The 23,043-nt window shown below is 57.8% G+C and overlaps 2 protein-coding genes across 3 annotated transcripts; both read right to left on the bottom strand.

The window, feature by feature from the left end:
* Positions 1-465: 465 nt before the first annotated feature.
* On the bottom strand, positions 466-12,912 carry STT3A (STT3 oligosaccharyltransferase complex catalytic subunit A). Of its 2 annotated transcripts, none has more exons than XM_062013974.1 (19): positions 12,845-12,912; positions 10,435-10,514; positions 10,213-10,341; positions 9,911-9,971; positions 8,318-8,439; positions 7,999-8,144; positions 7,163-7,253; positions 6,082-6,188; positions 5,605-5,769; positions 4,475-4,655; positions 3,925-4,080; positions 3,080-3,171; positions 2,306-2,461; positions 2,008-2,196; positions 1,796-1,912; positions 1,620-1,722; positions 910-1,098; positions 687-802; positions 466-592 (listed from the first exon to the last, which is right to left on the bottom strand). In XM_062013974.1, exons 3-19 carry the CDS (start codon positions 10,298-10,300, stop codon positions 554-556), a joined length of 2,118 nt encoding a protein of 705 aa, XP_061869958.1. In that variant the 5' UTR covers positions 10,301-10,341; positions 10,435-10,514; positions 12,845-12,912; the 3' UTR covers positions 466-553. The 2 variants fall into 2 exon arrangements, with proteins under 2 accessions (XP_061869958.1, XP_061869957.1); XM_062013973.1 differs by lacking the exon at positions 12,845-12,912 and adding an exon at positions 12,722-12,823.
* A 516-nt stretch (positions 12,913-13,428) lies between these two features.
* Positions 13,429-23,004, bottom strand: EI24 (EI24 autophagy associated transmembrane protein). The gene is made up of 11 exons (XM_062014038.1): positions 22,916-23,004; positions 19,612-19,759; positions 18,566-18,711; positions 16,792-16,852; positions 15,712-15,778; positions 15,486-15,610; positions 15,204-15,323; positions 14,983-15,094; positions 14,006-14,117; positions 13,806-13,880; positions 13,429-13,653 (listed from the first exon to the last, which is right to left on the bottom strand). The coding sequence occupies exons 2-11, from the start codon at positions 19,651-19,653 to the stop codon at positions 13,515-13,517; spliced, it is 999 nt and encodes a 332-aa protein (XP_061870022.1). The 5' UTR covers positions 19,654-19,759; positions 22,916-23,004; the 3' UTR covers positions 13,429-13,514.
* Positions 23,005-23,043: the final 39 nt, after the last annotated feature.

Genomic DNA, 23,043 nt, shown 5'->3' on the forward strand with positions numbered 1-23,043 from the left:
GCCCATTGATTAAAAGTACCTCCTCTGGACCACGCCCCCTCATCTCATTGGTGGAACGCAGTGCCACGAGGCCACACCCCCTCATCTCATTGGTGGAACGCAGGGGCACGAGCCCACGCCTCTTTCCCCCTCCCATTGATGAAACGCACCCAAACACCCGCCCCGCTCCACAGCCACAGCCTGAGGAAGGGGAGAGGCCGTTCCCCTCCACCCCCGCTCCCAAACCGGCTCTTCGTTGGGGGTGTTTAATTGGTATCATCAGCGATTCCCCGTTAATCAGCTCCCGGCCCCCGCCCGGTTCCAGCTGTGATGGGGGCGGTGGATGAAGCCCCTCCCCCGCGGGCAGGGGGCGGCCCCGGTGCTGCCTGCGCTTACAAACAGTAGAAAAACCGAACGAACCCACCGATTAGAAACGAAACGACTCCCCCTCCTCCTCCCTCCAAAAAACAAAACCAAAGCCCCCCACAACCGTGTCCCCCCGCCGCAAAAATCCCCCAGACTCTTCCTCTGCTCCACAGGCCAAGGCTGGGTCAGCGCACGGGCGGCGGCTGCTCTACGTTCTCGACAAGCCGCGGTTGTCCAAATCCTTCACCTGAGGACAAATGCAATGGGTTGGGGGTTTTTTCTCTTTACCTCCCTTCCCCACCAAACCTGGAGGTGTGCTGGGGCTCAGTTTGGGGTCATACCTTGTATATCCTGACCAGCCAGTGCTCTGTGGTGTACGCCTCCTCCAGCACGTCCAGCTCAAAGTCCTTGTTGCCGATTTCGGCGTTTCTCACCCGGTCGTAGCCCGGCGGTCGCTCTACAGGGGGCAAAGTCTGGGCAGAGCTGCCACGTGGCACCCCAGAGATGGTGGGGTACCTCAAAAGCAGCATCACCCCCTAGAAAGGGCTGGGTTTGGAGACTTACTGGCCTCGGTGTAGACCTGGCCAAAGCGGTAGTAGCACATCTTGTACATGAGGCAGTTGAGGAGCACCGGGGAGCCCTCGCGGTCCACCCGAAACTCCCCTGTGGGGGTGTAGTAGTCGTGCTCCTTGATGTGCCGGCCCGTGTCCGTGCTGCCCCCGATCCGCACCATCCACAGGAACTTGTTGATATCTGAAAGGAAGAGGGCAGGGAGTTGGGGGCCAGAGTGAGGAGTGGAGTTGGGTTTGGGGCAAAGAGAGTCCAGCTGAGCTTGGGACAAAGAGAGGGGGGGTTCAGGTGAGTTGGGGGTCAAAGAGAGGGTTCAGTTGAGTTTGGGACAAAGAGGGAGTCCAGTTGAGTGGGGAAAAAGAGCAAGTTGAACTGGGGACAAGGAGCGAGGAGCTGTGTTGTGCTGGGACAGAAGAGCATTGAGCAGAGTGAAGTTTGGGGTGGGGAGGAGTTGAGTCAAGTTTGGAGCCGAGAACTTGAGACAAGTTTAGGGCTGAGAACAAGAGTTTGAGCTGTGCTAAGGAGGCAAGAACAAGGGACTGAGTTGGAGAGAGCAAGAAAGGTACATGCAGCTTCCAGTGAGGAGCATTTTGGGATCTTCTGCTTTGCAGCCTCCACTGAAGGTTGGACTTTGCTCCTCCAAGAGCTGTTTTGGGGCAGCCCACCCCACCAGCACCTTGTGGATGGGTCTGATAAGATCTTACCATCAGATGAATACCCGGTGAGGCCTCCAAAGATGACCAGCACGTAGCTGACGTCCAACTCCCTCATGATCTCATAGGCCTTCTCCTCCGTGGATGCCATGGCCTGGAGCAGAGGTGGCATCAGTCACACCTTCAGGAAAGGGGGAGCACAGGAGGAGGGCAAGGGGAGGCCCTACCTGCCCGACACGGGAGATGTGGGTGTTGTTCCAGGTGTTGTTGTCCACCAGGATGGTTCTGTTGGCCATGGCAGTGATCTGGTACCCGTAATCCCACCAGGACATCACCTTTGCATCCTGCACCCGAACACCAGACGTGGCATTTGGCACCTCAGTGGACAAAGCTCTGTGTGTGTGTGTCCTTCCCCACCCCAACCCCTCTCACCACTCACCTCTGGCGTGTTGTGGCGCAGCCAATAATAAGCCTCTCTGAAGTCATCAAAGATGATCCTGCTGCCATCCCCACCACGGGCAGACAGCACGATGGAGGGGGAGGAGTAGGCCTCGCTGGTCACCCAGGTGGAATGGAAGGTGTAGGTGATCAGGAAGAAAGCCATGACCAGGATCATGCCACTGGCAACCTGAGGGAACAGATTTGGGGAGGTGGGAGCAAGGTTGGAGGCCATCAGCCTCCCACTCTGCTCACCCACCAAGGTTTTGGCCCCTCTCCTGAGCCAGCCCAACACTCACTTCGTTTTTGATGGGGTAGGTGGAGTCTTGTTGCTTTTTGCTCTTCTTATCCGGCCGGCTGATGTCCAGGTTCTTCATATAGGTGGACAACACCTGAGACACCCCAATGCCAGACAGGATGCACATCACAGGGGCCAGCACCAGCATGAGACGCACCTGCAGGCAAGAGCAGAAGAGTCAGGGCCTGTGGGAGAAGAGACCTGGGCAGAAATCCACAAGTGGGCAATTCAGTGTCATCCTGAATCCAGCAGAAACATCAGCCTCAGGATAAACCTCCAGCTGACTTGGGTTTTCTAGGGGGTGTAGACCTGTCACCACCTCGGATGCTCCCCAAGGGAAGTTCTCTGAAGACCTCAAAATTGGCCAACCCCTAGGAGTGAGCTCAATTTAACACTTTTGGGCAACCTGAGGTGGAGCCAAGAATTAGGAGATACCTCCACATCCACATCTGCATAATCTGCATTTAGGGCTCGGGGTGCTGGGACAAGGGTGGAAAGAGGCTCAGGAACAGCTGTTTGGTATCAGTTCCTGCTCAAGATACCTGGAGAATCTGTTGAGGTTTGGAACTCTACCACAGGACAGACCAGGACCAGAGACCCAGTATGTAAGGAACAGCAAAACCAAGTTTTACAACCTCAGGTTCCCTCACTACACCAAGGGGTGAGTAACTCAGTTTTAAGGAACCTTCAGCTGGCTCAGGGTGGAATACCACCACTTAGCTGGGAAAAAGAGATTCCAGCAGCTTCATGAAGACCACTCTGTTGTCTCCCTCACCATCACAGCAGAGAAGTACATGCTGGTCACGCCGTACATGATGATGAAGATGCGAGCGTCTGAGAGGTTACTGAAGCAGTAATAGAGACCAACTGCAAAGAGGAAAGAGAAACAGGGCCAGGTTGTCACAGGATCACAGACTCTCAAGGGTTGGGAGGGACCTGCAAAGCTCATCCAGTGCAGCCCCCTGCCAGAGCAGCAGCACCTAGAGCAGGGCACAGAGGGACTCATCCAGCTGGGTTGGAATGTCTCCAGAGAAGGAGCCTCCACAGCCCATCTGGGCAGCCCCTGCCAGTGCTCTCTCACCTCAGCAGGGAACAAGTTTCCCCTTGTGTTGCTTTGGAACCTCTTCTGTTCCAGCTTGTTGCCCCTTGTCCTGTCCTTGGCCATCCCTGAGCACAGCCTGGCTCCAGCCTCCTCACACCCACCCTTGATGCATTTGGAACATGACTGAGCTCAGCCCTCAGGCTCCTCTTCTCCAAGCTGCAGAGCCCCAGCTCCCTCAGCCTTTCAGCACAAGGCAGAGGCTCCACTCCAGCATCTCTGTGTCCCTGTGCTGAACTCTCTCCAGCAGCTCCCTGTCCTTCTGGAGCTGAGGGGCCAGAACTGGACACAATATCCCAGATGTGATCTCACAAGGGCAGACCAGAGGGGGAGCAGAACCTCTCTGACCTACTGCCCACAGCCCTTCTAACCCAGCCCAGGCTGCCATTGGCCTCTTGCCCACGAGGGCCCGTTGCTGGCTCAGGCTCATTTTGAGTGAAGACGGTTTGGAGAGGGGAGGCTGCGGCAGAGTCAAACGCATGTAAGGGACAGGGGTGTGATGGTGCCTGTGCTGGGCTCACCTGGGAACATGAAAACCAGGAGCTGCAAGTCAAAATAATAAGAGGACCAAGTGGTGGGCTGGTGCTCGGAGACAGAGGCGATGATGGGGATGTTGTTCTTGGCGTAGGAAGGATCCAGCAGAGAGTAGAAACGTCCCGTCCATGGGGAGATTTTCCCTGGGGAAGGGGAGGAAAAATAGTCATTGAGAGTTGCCAACAGGTTCAGCCACGTGGGAAGCACATTTAACACCTCCCTTACTCAAAACTGCCATTTAAGAAAGGAAACAGAGCAATCTCTCCCTAAAACACTTTCTCCCCCGCCTGATCTGTATTTTTAGTGTCCCCTCGCTGCCACAGATTGACTGAACTCAGGTTCAGAAGCAGCAGCTCAGCTGAGTGACAGCAGGGTTTCCCCCTGCACCTTCTCTCACCCTCAGCCCAGATCTCACAGCTGCTGCTTGAAGCATATTCCTGCCAACAGAGAATATGGGGCAGTCCCAGCCCCGCTCCCTCCTCTTCCACTGAAATGGTGATGTGAAAGGAGGCAACAAAAGGCGCTATTGGGGCCCACCTGTGAGCATGAGCACAGCCCCCAGGGTGAGGAGGACGAAGCCCACCAGGGAGATGACGCTCCTGAAGAGAACCTCGAACTGCTGGGGGTTGAGCTTGCTGCGCAGGTAGTCAACGAAGGCGTGGATCTGGCACAGGCCGAAGACACCAAGGGCAGCCATGTGCTCCGAGGAGAGGACGGGCTGGGAGCAGGGCACAGGGGGATAAGAGAGGGAGCAGAGGATGTTGCATGGTATTGGCAACACTCCCATGCAAGGCAACTGCTGCAAGGAAGGTTATTGAATCATGGAATGGTGGGGGCTGGCAGGACCCTACAGAGCTCATCCAGCACAACCCCCTGCTACAGCAGGTTCCCCTGGCTCAGGGAGCACAGGAACGTGTCCAGGTGGGGTTGGAAACCTCCTGAGAAGGAGCCTCCACACCCTCCCTGGGCAGCCTGGGCCAGGGCTCCCTCCCCTCAGCACCAAAGGACTGACTTTATGTTTCAGTGGAACTCTTTGTGTTCCAGCTTCATCCCATCACCCCTTGTGCTGTCAGTGAAGACACCAAAGAAAAAAGTGCTGCCCCAACCTCCTGACACCCACCAGTGAGATATTTGTAACTATTACTGAGCTCCCCCCTCAGTCTCCTCCAGCCTGACCAGCCCCAGGTCCCGCAGCCTTTCCTCACAAGGAAGATGCTCCAGTGCCCTGAGCATCTTGGCAGCCCTGCACTGGCCTCTCTGCAGCACTTCCCTGTCCCTCTGCAGCTGGGGAGCCCACAACTGGCCACAGGACTCCAGCTGAGGCCTCAGCAGCTGTGGCAGAGCAGAGCAAAGGGGAGCAGAAGCTCCCTGGCCCTGCTGCCCACACTCTGCTGGATGTCCCCAGGCTGCCGTTGGCTTCTTGCCCACAAGCCCACGTTGCTGCTCAGGGGCAGTTTCTTCTCAGCCAGCACTGCCAGGTCCCTCTCCTGGAGCTGCTCTCCAGCAGGTCACCCCCAGCCTGTGCTGGGGCACCCCTACACCTATTAGCCAGCATCCACTTAGGTGGTCAATGGCAAATGAAAGAAGACAAACCTGGTGACAACCCACTTGTTGTTCTGCTACACAAAACAACCACCCTTGAGTCTGCAAATCGTTCTAGTCCCCACCTGGAAGCCAACAAAGGAGATCTGCATGGAGAGGATGGTTCCCAAGCAGTAGACAGTGCAATAGGCTACGTAGATCCTGTGAGAGAAGCGGCCTGTGAGCATGAGCACAAGAACATGCAGGGGGATGAGGTTGATCAGAAAGACGTAGCCACCCCATGAGGAGACCTGCCAAGAGACAAAACACAAACATAACACACCCTCAGCGTTTCAGGATGAACAGGCTGCACAGCAGAGAACAAAGGTGGCAGGTTGGGCTCTTCTGAGGATCTCAAGGGCCTCCCTGAGAGTCACAGTTGACAGGGATTCAGGTTTTTCAGTTCTCCTCACACAACACACCCCTGCTGCTTTGGGGAAAAGGAACTGAACAAAGAAAACCTGCAGCTCAGTTTCATGCCCAGCCCTTCCCTCAGGTTTCTGCTCCCTGAAGAGCCCACCCTGCAATCTGTGGATGTTTTTGGTGAGTAGGGACATACATACCATGTAGAAATAGGCCAGAGCACACATTGCTGCCCAGTAAATGGAGCCAGTTTTGACAGCTTTGATCCACATGAAGTAAGTCAGGAGCATGCAGAAAATGGCAATACCTGGGGGGACGGAGAGAGAGAGGTCACACAGAGCCCCAGAATGTTCATATTGGCCCTGTGGTTCAACAGAGCCATCAAAATGCTCCTGCTGCTCCACCAGAAGATGGAAGAAAAGGGTTCCACGTCTGATTTCTGGATGGAAACACTGTGATGTTTGTGTCTTACTGGAGGTAACAGCTCACATGGCTTCTTCTAGCCACAGAGACTCCTCACATGGCCCCCAAAAACCAAACTATGAGAGGAATCTGCATCCTCTTCTGTCCCAGGCATTGACAAGGAGATTGCTGCCTTTGCTGGCCCCAAAGGCACTGGTGGAAGGGTAGTAAAGCATGAGACAGCTGCATAGCAGCTCACATCCCAAGTGGAGTTCATGGTGGGAGCAAAAATCTCCTTTAATTTACAAATGAGGATGTTTGGGGAATGAGGAACATGGAAACAATTCTTCTCAACCACACAGGCAAGAAGACAGAGTCCCAGAGTGGTGGGGGTGGGAAGGGACTTTTAGAGCTCATCCAGCCCAACCCCCTGCAGAAGCAGCTCCCACCTAGATCAGGGCACACAGGAACGTGTCCAGGTGGGGTTGGAAACCTCCTGAGAAGGAGCCTCCACACCCTCCCTGGGCAGCCTGGGCCAGGGCTCCCTCACTGAAACAGTTTAAATGGAACTTTTTGTGTTCCATCTTGTGTCCATTACTCTTTGTCCTGTTGCTGAACACACTCCAGCAGGTCACCCCCAGCCTGTGCTGGGCCAGGGGGTTGTTCCTCCCCAGCTGCAGGACTCTGCCCTTGCCCTGGTCAAACCTCAGCAGCTCCCTCTCTGCCCAGTCCTCAAGCCAGTCAAGATCAACCACCCATCCCCAGGGACTGACCCAGATGGACCTTGTTGAGAAGCCATGGTTTAAAGAAAGCACCTTTTACCACCATGTCCCAGCCCCTGACAGTTTGCCAGAGGTTTCCCCACTCCTGTAAACTCACCTTCGTTGTCATAGGAGCCGGCAACAGATCGAGAGATGTACCCAGGCACGACTGCAATCATGGCAGCAGCGAGGAGCCCAGCCCCTGCATCCTGGGGAAAGCCAAACCAGGCTCTGCTGGAGCCCACAGCCCTTCCCAGGGACATTGAGCTCTGCTGGAGCTCACAGCCCTTCCCAGGGACATGAGGAAGCTCTGCTGGAGCTCACAGCCCTTCCCAGGGACATGGAAATGCTCTGCTGGAGCTCACAACCCTTTCCAGGGACATGGAAAAGCTCTGCTGGAGCTCACAATCCTTCCCAGGGACATGGAGAAGCTCTGCTGGAGCTCACAACCCTTCCCAGGGACATGGAGGAGCTCTGCTGGAGCTCACAACCCTTTCCAGGGACATGGAAAAGCTCTGCTGGAGCTCACAATCCTTCCCAGGGACATGGAGAAGCTCTGCTGGAGCTCACAACCCTTCCCAGGGACATGGAGGAGCTCTGCTGGAGCTCACAACCCTTCCCAGGGACATGGAAAAGCTCTGCTGGAGCTCACAGCCCTTCCCAGGGACATGGAGAAGCTCTGCTGAAGCTCACAGCCCTTCCCAGGGACATGGAGAATCTCTGCTGGAGCTCACAGCCCTTCCCAGGGACATGGAGAATCTCTGCTGGAGCTCACAGCCCTTCCCAGGGACATGAGGAAGCTCTGCTGGAGCTCACAGCCCTTCCCAGGGACATGAGGAAGCTCTGCTGGAGCTCACAGCCCTTCCCAGGGACATGAGGAAGCTCTGCTGAAGCTCACAGCCCTTCCCAGGGACATGGAGAAGCTCTGCAAAGGAGCCCCAGTGCCTCTCTCACCTTGAGCTCTTTGGTGAGGTGGTAAGTCACTATGGTGGTGAAGGAGGAGAAGAGAGGAGCCAGGAAGACACAGACGTTCCGGATGTCGATGGTGACGTGGAAGAAGTGCAGCACATGGTAAATGGCTGCTGAGGTGATCATCAGGCCTGTGGCACGGAGATGGCAACAGCTACCAGGGTGGCACTGGGGCCCACTGGGGATTGGCAGCACGTGAGGAAGGACCTGCTGCCCAGGAGGCCCTGACCAAGGGCATCTACTCTACTCCCTGCCCCTCTCCCCAGCATCCAGCCCCTGGGCTCAGAGAAGCATGAGAGCTCACCTGGGTAAATGGTGCCACCGATGATCCTGCCCAGGGGGTACCACGCTCGGTCATCAAACCAGTTGTGGAACTTATAGAAGCCTTCCTCTGCCAGGAAGCGCGTTGTGCGGTAGTTGAAGTACCTGGAAGGAGCAGCAAACTCCTCTGTACCACTGCAGCCACAGAGCCAGGTGGGTTGGACAAGCCCTTGAAGCTGCTGCAGTCCCAGCCCTGCCCAGCCCAGCACTGACCCACAGCCCTCAGCACCTCAGCTCCACGGCTTTGGGATCCCTCCAGGGCTGGGCACTGCCCCAGCTCCCTGGGCAGCCTGGCACAGGGCTCACACCCCTCTCAGGGAAACAGTTCTGCCTCAGCTCCAGCCTCAACCTCCCCTGGGGCAGCTTGATCCCATTTCCCCTTGTCCTGTCATTCATTCCTGGAGAGTTCAACCCCCCAGCTCACTGCAGCCTCCTGTCAGGGATCTGCAGAGAGTGCTGCTGGCTGCCCTCAGCCTCCTCTTCTCCAGGCTCAACACCCCCATTCCCTCAGCCCCTCCCCAGCCCCTTGTGCTCCAGCCCCTTCCCCAGCTCAGTGCCCGGCTCTGGCCACGCTGCAGCCCCTCAGTGTCCCTGTGGCAGTGAGTGAGGGCCCAGCACTGAGCACAGCCCTAGAGCTGCAGCCTCCCCAGGGCCCAGCACAGGGGGAAGATACAGAGATACAGTGTCCAGACACAGAGTCACCAACTGATGCTCAGGACACAATCTCAGTCCTCAAAGTGCATTTGGGAAACGAGGCAGCTTTATGCCAGGCAGGCAACTACCAAATTCTGTGCCTGCTTGGACGCCCTTCTCTGATGCCTGAGGGCTGAGAGTGTGTTTTCCACACAGAAGGAACTGGTCTGACCTCCCTCAGGCACCACAAACCTCAGCCCCAAAGGCTCATCTACCTAAATGCATCAAGGGTGGGTGTGAGGAGGCTGGAGCCAGGCTGTGCTCAGGGATGGCCAATGACAGGACAAGGGGCAACAAGCTGCAACAGAAGAGGTTCCAAAGCAACACAAGGGGAAACTTGTTCCCTGCTGAGGTGAGGGAGCACTGGCAGGGGCTGCCCAGATGGGCTGTGGAGGCTCCTTCTCTGGAGACATTCCAACCCAGCTGGATGAGTCCCTGTGTGCCCTGCTCTAGGTGCTGCTGCTCTGGCAGGGGGCTGCACTGGATGAGCTTTGCAGGTCCCTCCCAACCCTTGAGATTCTGTGATTCCTCCTTCCAGAGGGTTGAGAAGTGAGTTTGCAAAGGTGACATTCTCCCTTGAGCCTGATTTAATCACCAACAAGCCTGGGACAAGGACACAAGTGGTACCAGGAGCCCTCTCTCAGACAGAGAACAAACACAGCCCTGTAGAAATGCGGCAGCAGGTGATTACTCAGCCCCAGGCTGCAACTGAGAACTTGGGGTTTAAAGGAGGAGAACAAACATCTGTGCTGAAAACTGCTCTCCAAATACCCCACCTTCAGTGGGGACTAACTAAAGCCTGGGAGCCACCACTTGAATTTCACATGCTCCAGAAGAGAAAAAGCCAGCAAGGGCCCCAAAGAAGCCGGGAGGTGACACTTACGGGTCGAATTCATGGATGACGCTTTCAAACCTTAAGACAGAAAAAAGCCTCGTGGAGAAAGCTGCAAAGACAGAAAACAAGGGCAGAGTGAATGTCCAGCAGCCACCCAGGCTGAGCTTCATCAGGGTTTATCATCTGCTTGGACTAATTCAAACGGTTTCTGCCTCACACTGATCACTGGGAAGACTGAACAGCTGGGGAAGGGAGAGCAGAGTTGGCTGAACCAAGAGGGGAACTTCCCCAGCCTATAAAAGCAGGGAAGAAGATGTTTGCACCCCTCAGAGGAGAAGGTGCAGGCTTACACAGCACAGCTGCCATGGACAGGATGAGGAGCTTGAGGAGAGTGTCTTGCTTCTCATAGGAGAGCCGGAGAAACCCTAACTTGGTCATTTTCACACCAAAAGGCAGAGCCAGGGAACGCTTGAAAACACCTGAAAAACCAAGAGGGGAGGTGATCAAAGAGTGACCCAACCCTCTGCCCCTCCCAAATCCCTGCTCCCCAGGTCCCTTCCTGCCACCCTCACCTGGTCAGTGCCAGCAGCCTTCAGCTGAGCTGGTGGTTTCCTTCACAGAGGCCAGAAGTGGCCCTGGGCTGAGCACGACTCTGCACAAAACAAAACTCAGGGGTGAGTTTGGAGCAAAAGCCACTGCTTTTGTGTGTGGTGTGATAATCCACAGAGACTGCAGGACATTGGTGGTGTTTCCTCACATCCAGGAGGTTCAAACAGGCTGCTCCCACTTGCAGTTCTCTCCCTTCAGCGTGGTTTGCACAGTGCATCAGCTTTGCTTACACTGGGCAAAGTGTTTGATGCAGCATCCCCAAGTGGAGAAAGAGCCACAAGGAAATGCAACTGTGGCCAGAGAATAATGCCTCCTAATTTCCTTCCTTCCTAAAATCCTTCATCCTCCAGTCAGTGCACTATAAAACCCCTCCCTGCAGCTTCAGCCCCAGAGCTGAGAGGGAAATGCTCAGCTCAACTCTCCCTGGTGTTGCAGCTCAGAGGAGAGATGGACAGGCTGAGGGATAACAACAAACCACAAATCTGGCCTGAAAGAAAACCAACAGCCCTTTTCTGGGACCTGGAGTGATTCTGACTCGTGTGTGATTGTCACTAGTTGATAAGTAACCTTGTGGTTTCACTATTTCCTGGTCTCCCAGGGGATGAGAAGCAGCAGCTCTAAGGACAGGATGCAGGAGGCTCCCAGGCACCAGCAGCTCTGCCACTGCTGCCCTGACTCATGCAGCTCCAGGGGATGATTCGGGGGGTGTGGGGGACCCTCTGCCACCCAGGAACATCCCAGCTACAAAGGGAAGCAGCAGCCCCCAGACACTGCAGTGGGAAGGGGCAAGAGCTGTCTCTGGGCTATGGGCTGCCAGCCCCATCGAGGTTGTCTGTGTCCTGGGAGGCATAGGGACCTCACAACCCACCCCCACGGTTCACACCATAACCCTCAGCATCCCTGAAGCCTATTTCCCTGTGGACTCCACACCCAGGCTCCCCCTTAGCACCCCACACCCAGGCTCCCCCTTAGCACCCCACATCCAGGCTCCCCCTTAGCACCCCACACCCAGGCTCCCCCTAAGCACCCCCCAGACACACAGCCCCTGGCACTGCCTCACCCCACATGCCCACGCATCATCCACCCCATAGCATCTGACCCTGCAGGGCTGGGTACCCCACAGCCTCACAGCCCCCTGTCCCACAGCTCCCCACCCCACACACTCACAGCCCCCTCACCCCAAGCATCCACAGCCCCCTGTCCCAGAGCCCCCTCACCCACACACCCACAGCCCCCTGCCTCATAGCTCCCCACCCCACACACTCACAGTCCCTTGCCCCACAGCCCCCTCACGCTAAGCACCCACAGTCCCCTGTCCCAGAGCCCTTTCACCCCACACACTCACAGCCCCCTGCCCCACAACCCCCTCACCCCACACACTCAAGAGCCCCCTGCCCCACAGCCCTCTGCCCCAGAGCCCCCTCACCCCACACACCCACAGCCTCTTGCCCTACACACTTGGTCACCCTCAGCCCCACACCCCCAGTCCCCTAACCCACACACCTGGTCACCCACAGCCCCTGCCCCACACCCCCAGTCCCCTAACCCACACACCTGGTCACCCACAGCCCCTGCCCCACAGCTCCGGGTACCCGCAGCCCCAGCACCACACACTTGGTCACCCTGAAGCCCCAGCTCCACATAGTCACCCCACAGCCCCAGCCCCACGCACTTGGTCACCCCACAGCCCCTGCCCCACAGTCCCAACCCCACACACTTGGTCACCCCACAGCCCCTGTCCCACAGTCCCAACCCCACACACTTGGTCACCCCGCAGCTCCTGCCCCACACCCGCGGCCCCACACACCTGGTCACCCCGCAGCCCCTGCCCCACACACTTGGTCACCCCACAGCCCCTGCCCCACACCCGCAGCCCCTGCCCCACACACCTGGTCACCCCACAGCCCCTGCCCCACACACCTGGTCACCCCACAGCCCCTGCCCCACACCCGCAGCCCCTGCCCCACACACCTGGTCACCCCGCAGCCCCTGCCCCACACATTTGGTCACCCCACAGCCCCTGCCCCACACCCGCAGCCCCTGCCCCACACACCTGGTCACCCCGCAGCCCCTGCCCCACACATTTGGTCACCCCACAGCCCCTGCCCCACAGTCCCAACCCCACACACTTGGTCACCCCGCAGCTCCTGCCCCACACCCGCGGCCCCACACACCTGGTCACGGCGCAGCCCCAGCCCCACAGCCCCAGCCCCTTGGTCACGGCGCAGCCCCACACCCGCAGCCCCACACCGTTGGTCGCGGCGCAGCCCCAGCCGCAGCCCGTTGGCCGCGGCGCAGCCCCAGCCCCGCAGCCTCAGCTGCAGCCCGTTGGTCGCGGCGCAGCGCCGGCCCCGCCAGGCCGCGTCCCCTCACCCGGCCGCCGCTCTGGGCCGCGCCGCCCCGGCCATCCGCCGCGCGCAGCCGCCTGGGCCCGCCGCCCTGACCCCGCCCCCGCCCGCCCGCCATTGGCCGGCCCGCCCGCCACTCCAGCTGCTCCGCCGCCGATTGGCTGCCGGGCCCGAGGGCGGGAAGCCCGACGTGTCGGCGCGGCGCGCGGCGGCGGCGCTCACGTGGGCGGATGCGGAAGCGGCGCGGCGGCGCCACGCGGAGCCCCCGCCCCGACCCCGCGGCCGCGACCCCCGCAGCCCCAAACCCGCCCCCAGCCCCAAACCCGCCCCCAGCCCGGGACAGCGGCGGGCGCGGCACGGCCCACAGCCGTCATTCCTCCGTTTTAATGTTTCAGTGTGAAAATCCTACAGAAAAGTTGCGAAACCGGCCGAAAAAACCCAGCTCCCCCCCCCGATCCCAAACCGAGCGGCTCGGGGACCCTCCCCCCTCCCGCACACACGCGCCGCCGTGGGACCCCCCCAAAGCACCGCCCCCGCCCCCGTAACCTGAGCTGGGGCGTGAGCGGGCCCTTGGGAACACACGAAAGGGTTAAAAATCCGCGTCTTTCCCGCCCCTCCCCTCCCCAAATTTCCCCTGGGGCTGCGGGGGGAGGGGCTGCGGGTTCGGCCTTCCCCCACCCCCCCAGCGCCAGGGTTTAGTGACCCGGAGCAGCCGCCGTGTGCTTGGCAGGGGAGGAGGAAGCACCGCTGAGGGCAGACTGAAGGTAAACTGTCTTGTGAAAGAGTCTGTTGCTGAGGAAAACCACCAGGGAGAAGAGCCGGAGCTGGAAGTGGCTGTGAGGGAAGAGAGAGTGTGTCAGGGCCTGGTGAGCAAACACCCCCCCCCCCCCCCAAAAAAAATGACAGTGAAGGGAAAACCCAAACCCCAGTGATGGAAAAACCCCCCTCGTGGGACTGTGGGGGTGGGGGCAAAGGTGGGCACTCACTAAGTTTTGCCAGGGGTCCTCGCTTCGTTGGCGCTGATGATGAACAGAGGGAAGAGGATGGAAAAGAGGCACCCACTGCAGAGAGGGGAGAGGAGGGACATCAACACAACAGCGGCTGTGTGAAGGGCTACACACACACACAGGCACACACACACACACACACACACACACACACACACACAAAGCCCTCCCCCAGGCACCTGATGATGTAGGAGGACTGCATGGCAGTGAGGAAGGCCAGGGGTAAGCCAAAGCCGAAGTAATAGGGCCAGTTCCTCTCGATGTTGGACAAACGCTGGTGCATCTCGATTCCTGGGAGAGGGACACGGAAATGGAACCCCAGTGGGAGAGGGGAAACCATGTGTGAGGCTTCACCCAAAGTCACACAATCACAGGCTTTGGGTGGGAAAAGCCCTTGAAGCTGCTGCAGTCCAACCCTTCCCCTCACCCTGCCCAGCCCAGCACTGACCCACGGCCTCAGCACCTCAGCCCCACGGCTTTTGGATCCCTCCAGGGCTGGGCACTCCCCAGCTCCCTGGGCAGCCTGGCACAGGGCTGACATCCCTCTCAGGGAAACAGTTCTGCCTCAGCTCCAGCCTCAACCTCCCCTGGGGCAACTTGAGCCCATTTCCTCTTGTCATTTGTTACTTGGCAGCAGAGACCAACCCCCAGCTCACTGCAGCCTCCTGTCAGAGAGTGCTGCTGGCTGCCCTCAGCCTCCTCTTCTCCAGGCTCAACACCCCCATTCCCTCAGCCCCTCCCCAGCCCCTTGTGCTCCAGCCCCTTCCCCAGCTGCCTCACATTAACCTCTCATCCAGCCCCCCCAGGCCCTTTCCCTGCAGCAGTTTCCAGCCCCTCTGCCCCAGCCTGTGGCTGTGCCTGGGCTTGGGGAGGCCCAAGGGCAGGACCCAGCCCTGGGCCTTGTCCAACCTCATCCCATTGCCCTCAGCCCATGGCTCCAGCCTGCCCAGGACCCTCTGCAGCCCCTTCCTGCCCTCACACAGATCTCTGCTCCCACCCAGCTTGGTGCCATCACCAAACTGACCGAGGGTGCCCCCGATGCCCTCAGCCAGCTCAGTGACAGAGGTGTTGAGCAGCAGAGGCCCCAGCACTGAGCCCTGGGGAACATCCCTGGGGAGGTGCCACGAGCTGGATTGTCACAACAGCTGCCCCTGACCTTTGTTGAACCAGCGGTACTCGAAGCAGTAGAGGGAGTAGAGCAGAGACATGTGGAGGAGGCTGCTGAGCTGCCCAATGACATCGATGGGGAAGAGGCTCACGACCATCCCCTGGGGGTAAAAAATGGGTGAGGTGGGTTTTAGGGGAGAAAAAAAACCCCATCAGCCCAGAGCAAGGAGTGGGGGCTGTCAGCTGTGTGTTGTGTTGCTGTGGGGTCACCTGGATGAGGAAGAGAGCTTGGAGCAGGAGGTTGAAGAGCATGTCGGCGATGATTTTGCTGACGCTGGGGAAGGGGTGAGGCTTCCGGCCCGACACTTCGAACGCCAGGTCTGCGATGTCCTGGGAGAGGAGGGGCAAAAACACACCCTGAGGGCTCGAGGGGAATCAAACTCCAAAGTGGGAAATGAAATCCCCAGTGCCACTGGCCAGGGACACAACCACAGCCTGTCAGGGTTTCACCTCAGCGGCCACAGAAATCCTCCCCCCGCTCCCCGTTCCTACCTGAAACCAGATGGCATTGACAACCTTGCTGAGGACAAAGAGGGGAAGGACCCAGAGAGCGCTGAAGATGGAGGTGAGGATGAACTCCAGCCAGGACCAGACATCACCATGCAAGGAGGGATCACCTGAGGGAAAGGGATGGGGAGAAACCCCCTCAGGAACCCAACGGGGGGAAGAAAAGCCCTCCTCCTGCATCAGAGATGTCTGCCAAGCAGAGGGTGCTTACCAATGATCTGAGCTGTGACTGACTGCAGGACAGGGATGAAAACTCGGTAGAACAAGAAGAGGCTGAGCTGTGAGGGGAGAAAAACAACAAGGGGTTTGGTGAGGTGTCACATGGCCATTAGCAATGGGAAGGCAGAGCCTCAACCTGCCCCTCCCTGAGAGAGAGACAAGGATCATAGCATCATGGCATGGTGAGGGCTGGAAGGGCCCTGCAGAGCTCATTCAGCCCAACCCCCTGCTACAGCAGGTTCCCCTCACTCAGGGGACACAGGAACATGTCCAGGTGGGGCTGGAAATCTCCTGAGAAGGAGCCTCCACACCCTCCCTGGGCAGCCTGGGCCAGGGCTCCCTCACTGAAACAGCTTCTCCTTGTGTTTAAATAGAATTTTTTGTGTTCCAGCTTCATCCCATCACCCCTTGTCCTGGCACTGGAGACAACAGGAAAAAAAGTGCCTCCTCATCCTCTTGATATCCATCATTTACATACAAGTGTTAATGAGCTCCCTGCTCAGTCTCCTCCAGCCTGACCAGCCCCAGGTCCCGCAGCCTTTCCTCACAAGGAAGATGCTCCAGTGCCCTGAGCATCTTGGCAGCCCTGCACTGGCCTCTCTGCAGCACTTCCCTGTCCCTCTGCAGCTGGGGAGCCCACAACTGGACACAGGACTCCAGCTGAGGCCTCAGCAGCTGTGGCAGAGCAGAGCAAAGGGGAGCAGAAGCTCCCTGGCCCTGCTGCCCACACTCTGCTGGATGCCCCCAGGCTGCCGTTGGCTTCTTGCCCACGAGGCCATGTTGCTGGCTCCTGTTTATTTGCTGCCCACCACCAGCACTCCCAGGTCTCTCTCTGCAGAGCTGCTCTCTGGTTAAATCTGCCCAAAATCTACAAGGGAGCACTGATCTGAGAACATTTCCACACCAATTCCTCACACCCAGTCAGGAAAAAGGCAGCTGAGGATTGATTGAGGGCACGCGATAAGGATGAAATGGCCATGCTGAGGTTGACATGGCTTGAAGATACCAAGTCGCTGATATTAAGTTATCACTGGGGTTTGTATCCCAGAAAACAACAACAATGTCGACTTACCCAGAACACGCCTCCGTTCCAGGCACAGCACTGGAAAATCCGGCTCATGATCCGGGGTTCACTAGGAGAGAGACAGCCCAGAGACCACAGAATCACTTGGCTGGGAAAAGAGCTTTAAGATCATCAAGTCCCAGCCCTGCCCTCACCCTGCCCAGCCCAGCACTACCCCATGCCCTCAGCACCTCAGCTCCATGGCTTTGGGATCCCTCCAGGGCTGGGCACTGCCCCAGCTCCCTGGGCAGCCTGGCACAGGGCTGACACCCCTCTCAGGGAAACAGTTCTGCCTCAGCTCCAGCCTCAACCTCCCCTGGAGCAACTTGAGGCCGTTTCCTCTCGTTCTGTCATTCATTACTGGAGAGTTCAACCCCCCAACTCACTGCAGCCTCCTGTCAGGGAGCTGCAGAGAGTGCTGCTGGCTGCCCTCAGCCTCCTCTTCTCCAGGCTCAACACCCCCATTCCCTCAGCCCCTCCCCAGCCCCTTGTGCTCCAGCCCCTTCCCCAGCTCTGTGCCCGGCTCTGGCCACGCTGCAGCCCCTCAGTGTCCCTGTGGCAGTGAGTGAGGGGCCCAGCACTGAGCACAGCCCTGGAGCTGCAGCCTCCCCAGGGCCCAGCACAGGGGACAATCCCTGCCCTGCTCCTGCTGCCACCCCAGTGCTAATCCCAGCCAGGATGCCCTTGGCCTTCTTGCCCACCTGGGAATCAGAGGATCATTTATCATCTTGAGATAAAGCCAGCCAATCCCTGAGCTGGTCACAATAATTTGGAAGGATGCCTCAAAAGGCACCTCACTGATGAAAAGTCCCAGTGTTAAAAGCCAAGCCCACTTGAATTGGCGCAGCATAGAAACATCTCTGAGTTGAGACATGGGAAGAGATGCTGTTTGGCTGCTCTGGGAGACAGCAGGGTGTTCAGGAAGGAAAGAAACCCAGAAATCCACATTCTTTCAGCTGGTACAGCTCCATCCCTTCCAGAGTTATCCCAAACTAATTGCATCCTCTAAGTCATCTCACGTTTTTCATCCTTCTTGTCTCTGCGCTCCAGTGTAACTGGGTTTACAAAGCATCTGCCAACAGCCACTGCAAAGTCTGCTTTCACTGACACCCGTGTGGCAGGTCTGGAGGGTTCTGACAAGGATGTTGATGGAGATCTTTGCAATAATGGTTTTATTTATTAGCCCCCATGAGGCCTCAGCTGGAGTCCTGTGGCCAGTTGTGGGCTCCCCAGCTGCAGAGGGACAGGGAAGTGCTGCAGAGAGGCCAGTGCAGGGCTGCCAAGATGCTCAGGGCACTGGAGCATCTTCCTTGTGAGGAAAGGCTGCGGGACCTGGGGCTGGTCAGGCTGGAGGAGCTCATTAAGTTACAAGTACTTAAAGGGTGGGTGTTGAGAGGATGGGAAACAAAGTGTTGCACTTTTTTCTGTTGTCTCCAGTGACAGGACACAAGCTGGAACACAAAAGGTTCCATTGAAACACAAGGAGCAAGTCCTTTGGTGCTGAGGTGGGGGAGCCCTGGCCCAGGCTGCCCAGGGAGGCTGTGGAGGCTCCTTCCATGGAGGTTTCCAACCCCACCTGGACACGTTCCTGTGCCCCCTGAGCGAGGGGAACCTGCTCTAGCAGGGGCTGGGGCTGGATGAGCTCTGCAGGGCCCTTCCAGCCCCCACCATTCTATGACTCTCTTTGTTAACTCTGCTTACCTCAACTTGCCTTTCAGCTGGACTCTGATACAAGGGATACTTAGAAGGGAAAGCAAACCCCCCTGTCCAGCCCCACACTCACCTCTCTTGTTTCTTGTCTTCCATGTGAAACCTCCGCTGGGCAAGGGCGCTGTTTGCTCTCCTTCTCCTCTGCTCTTCCCTTTTCTGCTGGATCCGGGCATCCAGCTTAGAGATGGTGCAGATGCCCCAGATGGAATCCTTAATTCCCTGAGGGTGGGAGGAGGGGTCATCACACTCCACTCCCCAGAGAGAAGGGGAATGGGATGTGACTGAACCAGCAAGGTGGCCAATCTCACTCCCTGGCTAGCAGGAGTCCATTGCCACCTTTGGAGCAGCCACAACGACTGCTTTCCACAGCCCAGTGACCTAAATCACCACGTTCCAGCATCTCTGGGGCCAACAGGGTATTTTTCATTTCTAAAGGTGTGATTTCTCATCCAGCTTCTAGTATTTATAGCCAAACAGATCTCTCCCAGGCCATTTTTTCCTGCCTGGCACAAAGCCCTACATCCCCTGCCAGCATTTCTAGGGAAAATAAAAGAGATTCCTACAAAATAATTCAGGTGTGCAAAGGCTTCGTGGCATGACTGTGTTAATGAGCTTGCTGATGACTTCCCTACAGGTAAAAAACAGCTGTCCTTGTGCCAGGAACACCCTCACACCAGCCACATCCCTGCAAACCTGTGAACCTCCTCGCTTAAAAAGATTTCTAGTGCCAGCCAGCTCCATATGATATTGCAGCCACCACCAATTGCACTTCAAAAAACTACACTTCAGGTTGTGTCCAGCAAGTCATGAAGATCAAACCCAGAACGTTTTTCAAGCTAAATTACTTCTGAACACAACTTATTTCTGCTCTTTACACCTGGAGGATACAAGACAGAGTGAGAGCACTGAGCAGCTCAAGGAGCAACGCAGTCCAACCAGCCAGGTCAAATCTGGCCCTCACTGCCAAGCAGAAAGCTGCCCTACAGGTATCTCTGCTTTACAAGCCACACCTTTAGATTAAAATACACCCAGAGCCCCTTTTCCTCCCCCATTTTTTCATGCTCCTCATCACCAAAGCACACGAGAGCAGCCCCCACGACCTGAAAGCCGGAGACTCACCCTGACGAGGTCATGAAGGAAGGTTTTCACGCTGCCTGCCATCTCGACTCCAGCATCACCTCTGGTTCCCAAACTATCAACTACAGGGAGAGGGGAAAAGCAGAACCCAAACCTCTCTCATCCTGGAGAGATGGGAAACTGATGGAGCCTGAGGACAGAAGGAAAACACAGCACCAAGGCAGGTGTTAAAAGCACTGGGTTGAGGTGATGACAAGCTAAATCACACCCCAACTGGCTTCCCTGCCCTCATTCCCATCATTGAACACAAGACCAGAGAAAGGACCTGCACTGTTAGCTCCAGGGTAACTTGCATTAGCAAACAAGGTCTGAAGAACAGCAGAGCCTGTATTTCCAAGCAGAACATCTCTCTGGCACATTTTCAGAAGGGAAAAGGCAGCAGAGCCAGCCCTGAGAGGGTGAATCCAATGTTAATTCCACACTTGGCAGCTCTGTGCCTCGTCCTCCTTGCACACCAAGTGAGAAATTTGAGATGTACAAGACCTGACTAAAGGAGGGATGCTCTTGAGTTGTATCACAAGCTTTTGCCCAAAACAGTAATTACTCCAAGCAGCCCTTGGCCAAAACCAGGGTGTCGTGTCTTCTGCTGCATGTCAAGCACCACAAATAAATAGTCAAGAAAAAAAGAATAAAGAACCAGCCAAAAAAACTGATGAAGCTCTTCCACCAGGACTCAAAGCACTCGCTTCTCCCTGGCAGGAGGCACCAGCAGGCTGCCACAAGCCCTGACATGTCACCACTGCTTGTTGTTCTACAACATGCAGAGCAGGGTGCAAACAACTAAAGATGGTGAATGACAGAGCCCAGAGAGTGGTGATCAGAATGGAGTGTGAGGCCTGTGGCCAGCGGAGTTGCACAGGGATGGGTTCTGGGGCCAGTCTGGTTCAACATCTTCATCATTGACCTGGGTGAGGGCACAGAGGGACCCTCAGCAAGTTCCCTGCTGGCACCAAACTGGGAGCACTGGCTGATTGCCCAGAGGCTGAGCTGCCAGTCAGTGAGAGCTGGGCAGGCTGAGAGCTGGGCACAGAGGGAGCTGCTGAGGTTCAACCAGGGCAAGGGCAGAGTCCTGCAGCTGGGGAGGAACAACCCCCTGGGCCAGCACAGGCTGGGGGTGACCTGCTGGAGAGCAGCTCCAGGAGAGGGACCTGGCAGTGCTGGCTGAGAAGAAACTGCCCCTGAGCAGCAACGTGGGCTCGTGGGCAAGAAGCCAACGGCAGCCTGGGGGCATCCAGCAGAGTGTGGGCAGCAGGGCCAGGGAGCTTCTGCTCCCCTTTGCTCTGCTCTGCCACAGCTGCTGAGGCCTCAGCTGGAGTCCTGTGGCCAGTTGTGGGCTCCCCAGCTGCAGAGGGACAGGGAAGTGCTGCAGAGAGGCCAGTGCAGGGCTGCCAAGATGCTCAGGGCACTGGAGCATCTTCCTTGTGAGGAAAGGCTGCGGGACCTGGGGCTGGTCAGTCTGGAGGAGACTGAGGGGGGAGCTCAGTAATAGTGACAAATACCTCACTGGTGGGTGTCAGGAGGTTGGGGCAGCACTTTTATTCTGTTGTATTCAGTGACAGGACAAGGGGTGATGGGATGAAGCTGGAACACAAAAAGTTCTTTAACCATAAGGAGAAAGTCATTTGGTGCTGAGGTGAGGGAGCCCTGGCCCAGGCTGCCCAGGGAGGGTGTGGAGGCTCCTTCTTGGGAGGTTTCTAAACCCACCTGGACACGTTCCTGTGCTTCCTGACATAGGTGGGACCTGCTTTAGCTGGGGCTGTGGCTCAGAGAGCTCTAAAGGTCCCTTCTAACCCCAGCCTTCTGTGATTCTGTGGTTTAAAGAAACCCCTCAAAAATGGTTTTTATTTTGCTTTTTCTGAGACAAAACCAAACAAGGTTTGAACTGTGCTCCTGTGGAATAAAGAGTGCCAGGCTGGATGAAAGTCAGGTAACAGAACTGGCCTCCACCAGTTAATCACAGGCAATTTCACCCTAAAATCAGGCCCTGAGAGGCCAATGGGCTCAGCACCACACACAGCAGCAGGGGCTTTTTGCTTTAGACAGGCATCCAAGGGCCAGGTCTTGCTGACAGAGCCATGAAACAAAAGGCAGAGAAATGAGGTTTCTTCCTTTGTTGCGAGCAGTCCCACCTCACCACTCTTCAGGCTTGGGAAACTACAGCTTAAACAGGCTGCCAGTGTGGTCCTGGCTGCTATAGAAAGCCCTGCCTCGTTTCTTGTTCCCCTGGGTAACTGTGGGTCACTATCCCAGGGAGGGATCCTCGTGGCACCCCAGAGCTGCCTGGGATGGGGACTTGAGGCTGGGGCGACATCATCTCCCCCCACAGTCACCTGGGGGGCAAGGAGCAAACTTCCCTCAGTGCTGACCTCACGGTTACTCACCCAGGGGAAAGCGAAAGTGTTGAGCAAAGCAAAACTGTTTTGCCTCGGGGCTGTTCCCACAATCTCCTTTGGCAGCACATGGTTGCCCCATGAACCCCCTGAAACCCACAGTTACCTCAGGGCTGCCCGAACTACACCCCAACCCGAAACTCACAGTCACCTCAGGGCTCACCCCACAGACCCCCGAGGCCCACAGTTACCTCAGGGCTCACCCCACAGACCCACCGAGGCCCACAGTCACCTCAGGGCTCACCCCACAGACCCCTGAGGCCCACAGTCACCTCAGGGCTCACCCCACAGAAGGGCTCACCCCACAGACCCCCAAGACCCACAGTCACCTCAGGGCCGCTCCCACAGACCCCCGAGGCCCACAGTCACCTCAGGGGTCACCCCACAGACCCCCGAGGCCCACAGTCACCTCAGAGCTGCTGACACAGACCCCCAAGGCCCACAGTCACCTCAGGGCTCACCCCACAGACCCCTGAGGCCCACAGTCACCTCAGGGCTCACCCCACAGAAGAGCTCACCCCACAGACCCCCAAGACCCACAGTCACCTCAGGGCCGCTCCCACAGACCCCCGAGGCCCACAGTCACCTCAGGGGTCACCCCACAGACCCCCGAGGCCCACAGTCACCTCAGGGCTCCCCCCCCCGTTCCCCCGAGGCCCACAGTCACCCCAGGGCTCACCCCACAGACCCCCGAGGCCCACAGTCACCTCAGGGCCGCTCCCACAGACCCCCAAGACCCACAGTCACCTCAGGGCCGCTCCCACAGACCCCCGAGGCCCACAGTCACCTCAGGGCCGCTCCCACAGACCCCTCGAGGCCCAAGGGTACCTCAGGGCTCCCCCCCCCGTTCCCCCGCAGCCCAGCGGCATTGCCCCGCTGGCCCCGCGTTGACTCACCGGCGGCTGCGGGGCCGGGCCCGGGGCGCAGGGTGCGGGAGGGGGCTCAGCTCCCGCCGGCCCGGCCGCCACGCACCGCGCACGCGCCGGATCGGGCCGCCACCGCGCAGGCGCGCGCGCACCCCCCC

Source organism: Colius striatus, chromosome 23, assembly GCF_028858725.1.
Source record: "Colius striatus isolate bColStr4 chromosome 23, bColStr4.1.hap1, whole genome shotgun sequence".
NCBI classification, from domain to species: Eukaryota; Metazoa; Chordata; class Aves; order Coliiformes; family Coliidae; genus Colius; species Colius striatus.